This window comes from Monodon monoceros, unplaced genomic scaffold, assembly GCF_005190385.1.
Source record: "Monodon monoceros isolate NGI ecotype Baffin Bay Population unplaced genomic scaffold, NGI_Narwhal_1 Super_Scaffold_12, whole genome shotgun sequence".
Taxonomy (NCBI): domain Eukaryota; kingdom Metazoa; phylum Chordata; class Mammalia; order Artiodactyla; family Monodontidae; genus Monodon; species Monodon monoceros.
The window spans coordinates 118,041,705-118,054,649 of NW_021703768.1; the positions used below are offsets into that span (position 1 = coordinate 118,041,705).

A 12,945-nucleotide genomic window follows, 5' to 3' on the forward strand; every position below is an offset into this window, starting at 1 on the left:
TGTCCCAGAGCTACCAGTACGAGGTGTGTCTGACGGGAGGCTCCGGGTTAAATGAGTTTAAATTCTTGAAGCCGATTCTCCCCAACCTCCCGACCCAGGGCGCTGGTGAAGAAATAGAGGAAAACGCCAACTTCCGGAATAGCTCTGGATTCAGTTAGGGATCTCATCATGATGCAAGGTATTTGTCATTTATCTCTAATTTCCCCAGATACCGAATTTGAGGGCGTCATGGAGAAAAATTCCATCTTCCGATATAGCCTTGATTTCCTTTTTGTAGTGAATTAGTCCATTTAACGTTACCTTGTCCAGTTTTGGAAAACTAAATTCTGTTGTCATTGCATTTATTTAGTGTGCCATTCCAAATCCTTGCATGCTGTTGATTTTCCTGAAATTTTTGCTCCTTCCGTTGGTACTTGTTGCAATGAACTGTCTTAATAAAATATTGTTTTCTCTATATTCATTCTGTTTCATCACGCTCTAAGTTATTTGATGCTAAATAGCAAAAATTTTAAATGTTTACATAATATTCATTTTGTTTGCAAAAGAATACATTCATATAACAAATATAATACGTGAGAAAGCATGATGAAAACCAACACTTCTATTTACACTTCTTTCCTAGCTCTCATCCTACTGGAAAATAATTATTTAAATGAATATTTTAATTCAATTATAACATTTATACAGAAAAGTGAAAAATCCTTAACACAGCTCACTGTATTTTCAGAAAGTGAATATACTTGGTATCAGCATCTTGAAGAAACGAAACATTATTAGCATCCCAGGTGCTACACAAATTACCCCTTAAAATCACTACCAGCTCAAGTATAACAAATACCTCAACTTCCAATACTATAGTTCAGTTTTGCCTGTTTTGAATTTATATAAATGGAATAGTAGAGTGTGAACTGTTTTGCATCTGGCTTCTCAACAATATGTTTACGACATTTATCCATGATACTGCTTTTAATTTTAGTTCTTCATTCTTGTTGCTGTATAGTATTCCACTGTATGAATATGTCACAATTTATAACCCATCTTACTGTATGTGGATATTTGGGTTGGTGCAACGTTTGGCTGTTTGAATAATGCTGCTATAAACATTCTCTTACATGTCCTTCAACAAACATGTATATGCATTTCTGTTGGGTATATACCTAAGGGTGGAATTGCTACTCATTTAGTAAGTGCATGTCCACTTTTAGTAGATATTTCCAAATCGTTTTCCAAAGTGGTTGTCCAAAGTGGTTTACATTGCTTTCAGCAGTGTCTGGATATACCAGTTCCTCAGCATTCCTGCCAACACCTGGTATTATCTGTTTTTCATTTTATCCCTTTGGAAAGCACTTTTAAACCTTCATTTTCTAACTTTTTAATACTTCCTTATCACTAAAGAATATGTTTGTAACTTTTTCGTAAACTTTAAACAATTAATTTCATGCTATTGTTGTTTGGTATCCGGTACTTAAAATTTCTCTCATACCTCCTTCACATATAGCTGTCTCACTATTTTCTATTACTTCTCTGCTCAAACTGAAAGCTCCATTTATTGTTCCACTAACAACAGTTTCTTTTGATTTTCTTGCATGAAAGAAACTAATAGAATTCTTATTTTTCCTGTTACTTGTTTCTCCCTTATACTTTCAAACCTCTCAAAAATGCGCTTTTACTTTTATATAGTTAGGGTTAATGACCCATTCTACAACTGTAGCTAAGAAGTCCTTGTTTGTCTATAGATGTTTTAAAACCTGAAAAGCAATGTTAAAATTTTACTTTTAATGACCATATAAATTATGAATGCCCTGCAGGTAAAGATCACCAGGAACACATTATATCAGAACATTATAGTCAGTAAAGGTGGGTTTACTGACTTATAATGAGGGAGACTGCACACCACGGGGAACCATGGGTCAACCAAGTAACAGTGCCCTACAAAGGAGTTAGAGGATTTGGGCTTACGTTAGGTGATTGCGGTAGGGTTCAAGAAAGTCTCCTTCTTTCCTTCTTTTTTTTTTTTTAATTCCTTCTCTTTGCTACAGTATATCCTCTAGTGGCTTCTTAAGAGAGAGTGCACAAGAATAAACTTTCTCTGTCTCTGCATATCTGAAAATGCATTTAGTTTTCACTTCCACTTCATAAATGTCTTACATGTTACTTATGTCATTCAATGTTTTATACATTCTAACTACTCGTGCCTTTTCATATCTGGGATTTTTTCATCTCTAGTATTATTTCCTTAATTGTATTCGTAACTTTAGCTTGTTATGTTTGTCTGAGACTTGTACTTGTTGGATATTAAACATGTTAAATTGTTTCTCTATCTTTCTTATATTTCTCTTTTACATCTTTGGTTTTTCCTCTATATCCTAACTTAGAGTTAGTCCCTCACTTTATTTTGAGTATTTTTATTGAATTTTTAATTTTAGTGGCATATTTAAATCCCTAAGAGTTTTCTTATTATCTGATTGTGTCTTTTCCATAGTAGCACTTGGGATTTTCAAAGTTCACTTTATTTCCTGAATGATCTGTTTCCTGGAGGTTGCATTTCTCTTTTTGTGTTTCTGTGTCATTTGTGGTTTTCATATGTCTGGTGATAGATTATCTGTTCATATGTAAGAAAAAGAAACTGAGTAGCTGGTGTGTAGCAATTGCTGTTTTCTCTGCTTTGTTTTTATTCAAGATTTTTTTGATGTGGACCATTTTTAAATTCTTTATTGAATTTGTTACAGTATTGCTTCTGTTTTATGTTCTGGTTTCTCGGCTGTGAGGCATGTGGGTGCTTAGCTCCCTGACCAGGGATCAAACCTGCATCCCCTGCATTGGAAGGTGAAGTGTTAACCACTGGGCTACCAGGGAAGTCCCAAGTCTTCTCTGCTTTTGTGTGATAAGGTGGTCTGCACCCAAGTTTCTGTCCTGAGTGGAAATTTTGACATGGTGCTCCATGTGAGGTAGTGCAGAGCCAGGTTTATAAAATATCAGACTTTACTTTAAAAGGCATTGTGATGAATGGGCAAAGAACTCTTTTCAGGATGTGGCCCGGCAAGTGTCAGGATACAAAGGTTTTATGCTGGGACTCCTAAAATCTCCACTAAAATATCCTAGTGTTCTCCAAAAAAATTTCTTTTATTTCTTTAGAAATGAGCCTTAATGTTTTTGAAGGAAGGTCTGGAGGGAAACTAATAATTATTAAAATTATATGTTACATACAATGTATTATTATTATTACTATTATACAATTTCTATGCGCCTTACTGTTTTCTAAATTCTTTACACATATCTCATTTAATCCTCAAAATAATGGTACAATTGGTATCCCAATTTTAGAGATGAACAAACTGGACATACAGAATTAAAGTAACTTGCCCAAGGCTACCTAGCTAGTAAGTGGTGGAATCAGGATTTGAGTCCAGGCAGCCTGACCCTAAAGACATTACTTTTTTGTTTTTATTTTTTTCTATTTTGAAATCTATTAAATATTCCAAAAAGTGTATACAATGTATATGTGCAATTTAAAATAAAAATAATAAAATGTTCATCACCCAGCTTAAGAATTAGAACAATACCAACACCTTGGAAATCCCTGTGTGCCTCCATGATAACATCTTCCACCCTCATTATAATCAACCACTATCCTGAATTTTTAATTAATTACTTGTTATTCTTTGTAATTATATCAGATATGCATATATAGCTAAATAATACATTGTTTGATTTTTGTCTGTCTTTGAAATTTATATAAATGGATTCATGTAGTATGGATCATCTGTGGGCTTGCTTTTTTCAATCATTATGGTATTGAATTCATCCATGTTAATGCAGTTCATTCATTTACACCACTCTACAGTATTCCACTATATAAATACACCTTCACCTTTAAATTCATTTTAATGTTGATTGACTTTTGGGTTGCTCCAAGAGTTTTGTTACCATAATAATACCGCTATAAGCATTCTTGAATACATCTCCTCATGCACTTGAGCAAGAGTTACTTTTGGGTACAGGCACATCTAGGAAGGTACTACCTGGGTCATACCAACAACTAGAAAGATATCGAAGTGAATAAAATAGACTATTAAAAGATGCCAACACCAAGATGAAAGAGATGTTGGAAATATCTGAGAATGATTTTTAAGTGGACTGAAAAATGCCTCAATGGGCAATTATAAACATGCTTGAAACAAAAGAAAAAATATTCTCAGAAAAGAAATGTAAAGTGGCAGCAAGGAAATAAAGAAATATAAAGGAATACCAATGGAATTTTTACAAATTAAAAATACAATCATTGAAATGAAAAACAGTAGATGAGCTCAACAACAGGAATACAAAGAGTCAGGGAACTAGAAGATAGAACAATAGCAATTATGTACCCAATTTGAGCAAAAGAGAGAAAACAGAGTGTAAAAATTAACAGAGCCTCAGGGACCTGTTGGACAATACCAAGAGATCTAATATTTGTGTCACTGGAATTCCAGAAGGAGAGGAGAAGACTTTCCAAATGTGGCAAAAGATAGAGACCCAGAGATTCAAGAAGTCAAACAAATCCAAAGCAAGATAAACAAACAAACAAAAAATTTATACCAAAAGACACAGTCAAATGTCTGAAAACTAAAAAGAAGGAAAAAATCTTAAAAGCAGCAAGAAAGAAATGACACATTACCCATAGGGCAATAACTAGCTGAATGAGAGTAGATTTCTCATCAGAAACCATGGATGTCAGAAGAAACTGGAGTATTTTCCAAGTGGTGAAAGAAAAGAAAAATTAACCCAGAATTCTATGTCCAGTGAAAATATCCTCCTGGAAGAAATTGGTTGCCAGTAGGCCTACCCTTTAAAAAAAAAAAAAAAAAAAAGGCTATAGGGAGTTCTCCAAACAGAAAGGAATCAATAAAAAAAGGAATCTTGGAACATCAGGAAAGAAGGAAGAACACAGTAAACAAAAATATGGGTAAACACAATAGACTTTCCTTCTCCTTTTTAGAATTTAGTTTTCTAAATTATGTTTCACGGTTGAATGCAAAATTATAATACTGTCTGATATAGTTCAAAATGTATGTAGAGGAAATATTTAAGACAATTATAAATGGAGGAGAGTAAAGGTATATAAAGGGAGGAAGGTTTTCAATGCTTCTCTTGAACTGGTAAAATGACAACCAGTAAACTGTGATAAGTTATGTGTGGGCCAACCACTATAAAAGCTATACAAAGTGATACACTAAAACCCACTATAGAGAAATCAAAGTAGAATTCTAAAAAACATTCTAATAACCCACAAGAAGACAGGAAAAAGAAAATGGAGAAAGAAAAGATAGACAAATAAAAAATAAAATGGCAGACTTAAGCTTTAACATATCAGTAATTATATTAAATGTAAGTGGTCTGAACACACCAATTAAAACAGAGATGGGCAGAATGGGTTTTTAAAAATGACCAACCATATGCTGTCTATAGGAAACTTCACTTCAAATATAATGATACAGGGGCTTCCCTGGTGGCACAGTGGTTAAGAATCCACCTGCCAGTGCAGGGGACACAGGGTCGAGCCCTGGTCTGGGAAGATCCCACAGGCTGTGGAGCAACTAAGCCCATGAACCACAACTATTGAACCTGCGCTCTAGAGCCCATGAGCCACAACTACTGAAGCCTGCTCACCTAGAGCCCATGCTCTGCAACAAGAGAAGCCACTGCAGTGAGAAGCCCACACACCACAACAAAGAGTAGCCCCCACTCGCCGCAACTAGAGAAAACCCATGCGCAGCAATGAAGACCCAATGCAGCCAAAAATTAATTAATTAGAAAATATATATAATGATACAGGCAGATTGAAAGTAAAAAGATAGAAAAATATATTATGCAAAGAAAATGACATTGGAGATATAGTAGGGCATTATATAATGATAAAAGAAGACATAGAAAGCCTAAATATGTACACACCAAACAACAGAGTTGAAAAATATGTGAAGCAAAACCTGATAGAACTGAAAGGAGAAATAGATCCACAATTAAAGTTGGAGACTTAAACACCCTCTCTCAACCCTATCTCAACTGACAGAACAACTAGGCAGAAAATCAGCAAGAGTACAGAAAACTCAATACCATCAACCAACATATTTATAGAACACCCACCCAAGAACTCCAGAATACACATCCTTTTCAAATGCTCAGAGAAGACAGACCATTTAAACAAGTCCATAATACAAACTTCAACCAATTTTTAAACATTGAAATCATACAGCATGGGTTCTCCAACCACAATGGAATCAAACTAAAAATCAACAGAAAAATAACAGGAAAATCTTCAAACACTTGGAAACTAAACAACACATTTCTAACTAATCCATGGGTCAAACACAAAGTCTCAAGGGAAAATTTTCAAATATACTGAAGTGAATGATCTTCCGCAACCATTTCAGATTTCAAATGTGTTTAGCATCAAACTGTTTATATTTTAAAACTTTTCTGCTGCATATATCACATCAGTTGAAAGGTTTTCATAAGTTATTGGCTTATATATCATTTCTGTCTTTTCCCTGAATAATTGTGTTTTTCCTTGCACATAACTAAATTTAGAAAGATTTCCAAGAGGTTCAATCCATCCTTGAAGTTTAGTCTTTATCTTTTATTTTTAATAACTTGAAGATTTTTTAAATGTTATAATGGAATGAAAGGAAAACAAACACACGTGGCATATAAATGGAAATCAGTTTGATCAGCTATGCAACAGTTATAAGTTAACTAAATAAAATTAAGTTTAACACACTTTACAATGTTTCATCAGTTAAAGTACTATTTCAACTCACTGGTAATAATACAACTAAATTAATCTTGAAATGGTCACTTCAAATTAGCATACATAAGCAAGAAAGAGCATGGGACATGGTGATTTTTTACATTGTTTACCTTTCTGTGTTGTGTCCAGAGGAGACCAATATTTTGCCACCTAATTATTAAAATTAACCTGGAAAATATAATTAAGACAGTTCGCAGTGAATCATGGAAACGTTCATTATCTTTAACACTGATGGATCCATTTGTTAAAAATGACACAGTTAAGATTGGTGCATTTCAATTTGTGTAAACATTATCTTAAGAAAAGAACTATACAGTACTGGCACAAAAACAGAAATATAGATCAATGGAACAGGATAGAAAACCCAGAGATAAACCCATGCACATATGGTCACCTTATCTTTGATAAAGGAGGCAAGAATATACAGTGGAGAAAAGACAGCCTCTTCAATAAGCGGTGCTGGGGAAACTGGACAGCTACATGTAAAAGAATGAAATTAGAACACTTCCTAACACCATACACAAAAATAAACTCAAAATAGATTGAAGACCTAAATGTAAGGCCAGACACTATAAAACGCTTAGAGGAAAACATAGGCAGAACACTCTATAACATAAATCACAGCAAGATCCTTTTTGACCCACCTCCTAGAGAAATGGAAATAAAAACAAAAATAAACAAATGGAACCTAATGAAAGTTAAAAGCTTTTGCACAGCAAAGAAAACCATAAACAAGATGAAAAGACAACCCTCAGAATGGGAGAAAACATTTGCAAATGAAGCAACTGACAAAGGATTAATCTCCAAAATTTACAAGCAGCTCATACAGCTCAATATGAAAAAAACAAAAAGCCCAATCCAAAAATGGGCAGAAGACCTAAACAGACATTTCTCCAAAGAAGATACGCAGATTGCCAACAAACACATGAAAGAATGCTCAACATCATTAATCATTAGAGAAACGCAAATCAAAACTACAATGAGATATCATCTCACACCGGTCAGAATGGCCATCATCAAAAAATCTACAAACAATAAATGCTGGAGAGGGTGTGGAGAAAAGGGAACACTCTTGCACTGCTGGTGGGAATGTGAATTGGTACAGCCAGTATGGAGAACAGTATGGAGGTTCCTTAAAAAACTAAAAATATAACTACCCTACGACCCAGCAATCCCACTACTGGGCATATACCCTGAGAAAACCATAATTCAAAAAGAGTCATGTACCACAATGTTCATTGCAGCTCTATTTACAATAGCCAGGACATGGAAGCAACCTAAGTGTCCATCAACAGATGAATGGATAAAGAAGATATGGCACATATATACAATGGAATATTACTCAGCCATAAAAAGAAACGAAATTGAGATTTGTAGTGAGGTGAATGGACCTAGAGTCTGTCATACAGAGTGAAGTAAGTCAGAAAGAGAAAAACAAATACCGTATGCTAACACATATATATGGAATCTAAAAAACAAACAAAAAAATGGTCATGAAGAACCTAGGGGCAAGACGGGAATAAAGACACAGACCTACTAGAGAATGGACTTGAGGATATGGGGAGGGGGAAGGGTAAGCTGGGACAAAGTGAGAGAGTGGCATGGACATATATACACTACCAAACGTAAAATAGATAGCTAGTGGGAAGCAGCCGCACAGCACAGGGAGATCAGCTCGGTGCTTTGTGACCACCTAAAGGGGTGGGATAGGGAGGGTGGGAGGGAGGGAGATGCAAGAGGGAAGAGATATGGGGATATATGTATATGTATAGGTGATCCACTTTGTTATAAAGCAGAAACTAACACACCATTGTAAAGCAATTATACTCCAATAAAGATGTTAAAAAAAGAAAAAAAGAAAAGAACTATACAAAAAAAAACACTGAGTGGGAGGCATAAAGTGGAGGAAAAAGTACAGATGAAACAAGACAGAATGTTGTGAAGCTGGGTGATGTGTACATGCAAGTTTATGCTGTTTACTTTGTATATGTTGAACTTCTTCCATAATAAAGACTTGAAATGAATTATTCCTTGTGAGACGTTTGTAAAAGCAAAGTCAATTCAACTCTAGCCGATCAAATCAAAGCAACTGAGAAGCATTTTCCTGATGGAATCTAATGTAATCCACTTTCCAAAAAGGCAGTTTCTTCACATACCCAACTGATATCTTTTGGGGTTACATTAAGGTACTATTTTCTTGGGGCTTCCCTGGTGGTGCAGTGGTTAAGAATCCGCCTGCCAATGCAGGGGACATGGGTTCGAGCCCTGGTCTGGGAAGATCCCACATGCCGCGGAGTAACTAAGCCTGTGCGCCACAGATACTGAGCTTGCACTCTAGAGCCCGTGAGCCACAACTACTGAGCCCTCGTGCCACAACTACTGAAGCCCGCAGGCCTGAGAGCCCGTGCTCTGCAACGAGAAGCCACTGCAATGAGAAGCTGGTGCACCGCAATGAAGAGTAGCCCCTGCTCGCCACAACTAGAGAAAGCCCGTGCACAGCAACAAAGACCCAATGCAGCCAAAAAAAAAAAAAGTTTTTTTTAAAAAAAGAGGGGCTTCCCTGGTGGCGCAGTGGTTAAGAATCTACCTGCCAATGCAGGGCACATGGGTTCGAGCCCTGGTCCAGGAAGATCCCACATGCCTCAGAGCAACTAAGCCTGTGCACCACAATTATTGAACCTGCGCTCTAGAGCCCACGAGCCACAACTACTGAAGCCCCCACGCCTAGAGCCCGTGTTCTGCAACAAGAGAAGCCACCGCAATGAGAAGCTCACGCACGGCAATGAAGAGTAGCCCCCGCTTGCCACAACTAGAGAAAGCCCGCGTGCAGCAACGAAGATCCAACGCAGCCAAAAATAAATAAATTAAAAAAAAAGAGGAAACCAAAGAAGATAACAAAAAGATACTATCTTCTTTCTCTCTATCATAACAGGTAATGCTCTCAGACACTTCAATGATCTAACTTGATTTTTTACACATACTGTACTAATAATTAAGATTTGCTTTAAAATGAAAAAATAATTTAATAAGCTGTATTTGAGGATGCCTTCAGGCAAAGAGAGTGAATAAAGGACTCTGTGGATGCCAGCGATGCCATTAAGTTGGAATCAGAACTCAGACTGCCCACTGAAAGGAGGAAGCATTTAGGATTGAGCTAGAAATAATTTTGTTTCAGAGAAGAAACTAAACCCATCCAAGATGTTTATGATTGTTGGTTTTACTTCATCAGTGTATTTTGTTATTCAGATCCTCAAGGAAGTCTGTTCTCAGTAACATTTATCAAGTGAAACAAAATGATCTTAATTTTATCCTTCTGGGTAGATAGAGGTGCTTTTCAACTACAAAATGACTTCATCTGTTCAGAGTTTAGATTTATTTACCTTTATTTATTTTAGCTAGAGTTGAAGTATTTTGAAAAATATCATTTTTAATCCTCCATATTCACTCCTTACCTGAAGTGAATTTTGCTTGAACTCGATTGATTTCACCTCTCAGTAAATATGAAATCATTCTTAAATGAATTACGTTTGGTGTATTTTGTGTACTCAGATATGCACTGACCCATTTAATGTATTCTCAGGAAGTTTAGAGATACATTTTCCAATTTATCTGAGCAGAAATTGGTGAGCTGTGAATGAATATAGCCATGATGAACCATCATTGAATTCCAGGGTATCCACTCAAATATAATTCACCTTTCACACTACCTTATTTGGTCTACATTTATAGGACCTAGTGTCATCCTTGTTGTGAGAGACTGGTAGAGGTGATTCTTGAATGTTTGTTTTCTGCATTGCATATGCTCTTACAACAGGGCAATATATTTGGACCTTGATTAATTACTTAATATAGCAGGGAAATTTAACCCAAAAGTTACAATAAAGTGAAGACCACTAATAAAATCATGACCATTTCTACCCATACAAAAATGCAGGGAATCCTAAAATGCTTACTTATGACAGATACCTGATTGCTCCTAGTCCCTCTTTTAAATACTTTAATTTGATTAGATACTTCTATCATAAGTATTTCTTGGCCTCAATTTTCCTAATAGCCTAATTGTTCCCTGTACTGTGCAGGTGTGCCCACAAAACAAAGTAAGTATGTTGTTCATATCATTTTATTAGCCATATAATTTAGAGAAATGATTGTGTATTTTAAGATTGGTCTTGCTAACCAACTTTTGCATTTTGTATAGTTTGTTGATGGGACAATTAAATAGTATACTTGGATTCAGAAATTATACTGCTCCTCAGAGATAAACTGCCAATGAATACAAGTTGGTTATAGGAAGTTTACATTACCTGAGGGAATGATTCTTAAATGTGTTAGTTCGCATCAGAATCACTTAAGAAGTAAGACTGAAGTGCAAATTTCTGTTAGTACTGCCAGAGAATTTGATTCAAGTTCTGGAGGGGAGCTCAGGAATTGACTTTGAAAAAACACCCCGAGACTCCCAGTTAAGTCTTTATGCATGTGTTTCACACACTACAGTTTGAGAAACACTGACTTTTAAAAAAACCTTTTAATGCTCAGATTTTGGATGTGGTGTTGACCTGCAGCACCCCACGAAGTTATTAATTTGAACGCATGGTGGCAGTGCAGGCTAAGAGAGTGGATAAAAGCTCTGCATTCAGTGGACTCCATTTCACGGAGAAACCCAAGAAAAAAATACAGAACACACAGCTAAAGCTAAGATAGAAGTGTTCGGGGAGCGGACGCCACCAGACAAATTATAAGAACGAATTTGAAATTTTATAGCAGACATTTTGGAGGGTCAACGGTGGACGTGGTGATTGGGATTGGAAAAGGATTTTTCCTCTGGAACCAGACATAACAATGGAGATGGTGCAAACAAAAGTACATCTTAAGAAAAGGCAAGTGGTGATCTTCATTATATTGATTCTTTTGTGGGAGGCAGGTTCAGAATCGATTCAGTATTCTATACTGGAGGAGACAGAAAGTGGCACATTTGTGGCCAACCTGACAAAGGACCTGGGACTCACGATGGGAGAGCTGGCTGCCCGGGCCGCCCGAGTTGTTTTTAAGGGGAATAGGCAATATTTGCAGTTTGATCCAGAGACCTATGATTTGCTGCTAAATGAAAAACTGGACCGGGAGGAGCTTTGCGGGTCTACTGAGCCCTGTGTGCTACCCTTCCAAGTGTTACTGGAAAATCCCTTGCAGTTTTTTCAGGCTGCCTTGCTAATTAGAGATATAAATGACCACGCCCCAGAGTTCCCCGCTAGAGAAATGCTACTAAAAATATCAGAAATTACTATGCCAGGAAAGGTATTTCCTTTGAAAATGGCACAGGATTTAGACGCTGGTAGCAACAGCCTTCAGAGCTACAAAATCAGCTCCAATCCTCACTTCCACGTTCTCACAAGGAACCGCAAGGACGGCAGGAAGTCCCCAGAGCTGGTACTGGACAAGGCGTTGGACCGTGAGGAGCAGCCCGAGCTCAGGCTAATCCTCACAGCGCTGGATGGCGGGTTTCCGCCCCGGTCTGGGACCACAAAAATTCAGATCGTGGTCTTGGACATCAATGACAACGCCCCCGAGTTTGCTCAGGAGTTCTATGAGGCCCAAGTCCCTGAAAATAGCTCCCTGGGCTCTCTGGTTCTCACCGTCTCAGCGAGAGATTTAGACGCAGGATCCTTTGGGGAGGTATCTTATGCCCTATTTCAAGTCGATGATGTTAACCAACCCTTCGAATTAAACGCAAATACGGGAGAAATTCGACTGAGAAAGACATTGGATTTTGAGGAATTTCAATCATATCAGGTGGATGTTGAGGCCACAGATGGTGGGGGACTATCAGGAAAATGCAGTTTAGTCATCAAGGTCCTGGACGTGAATGACAATGCTCCCGAATTGACTATGTCGTCACTTACCAACCCCATCCCTGAAAACCTGCCTGAGATCATAGTGGCAGTTTTCAGTGTATCAGATGCAGATTCTGGACATAACCAACAGGTTACTTGTTCTATAGATGACAATCTCCCCTTTCTTCTAAGACCATCCGTTGAAAATTTCTACACCTTGGTAACAGAAGGAGCGCTGGACAGAGAGAGCAGAGCCGAGTACAACATCACCATCACCGTCACCGATATGGGAACCCCCAGGCTGAAAACCGAGCACAACATAACCGTGCT

General features: G+C 37.1%; 1 protein-coding gene across 1 annotated transcript in view; it reads left to right on the plus strand.

Moving 5' to 3' along the window:
• LOC114892137 (protocadherin beta-5-like) overlaps positions 1–12,945 on the plus strand; it is a 41,762-nt gene that overhangs the window by 1,786 nt on the left and 27,031 nt on the right. The window contains exon 2 of the mRNA XM_029216820.1: positions 12,317–12,940. Coding sequence (XP_029072653.1) covers positions 12,317–12,940 — 624 coding nt within the window. The remainder of the gene's footprint in view (positions 1–12,316; positions 12,941–12,945) is intronic.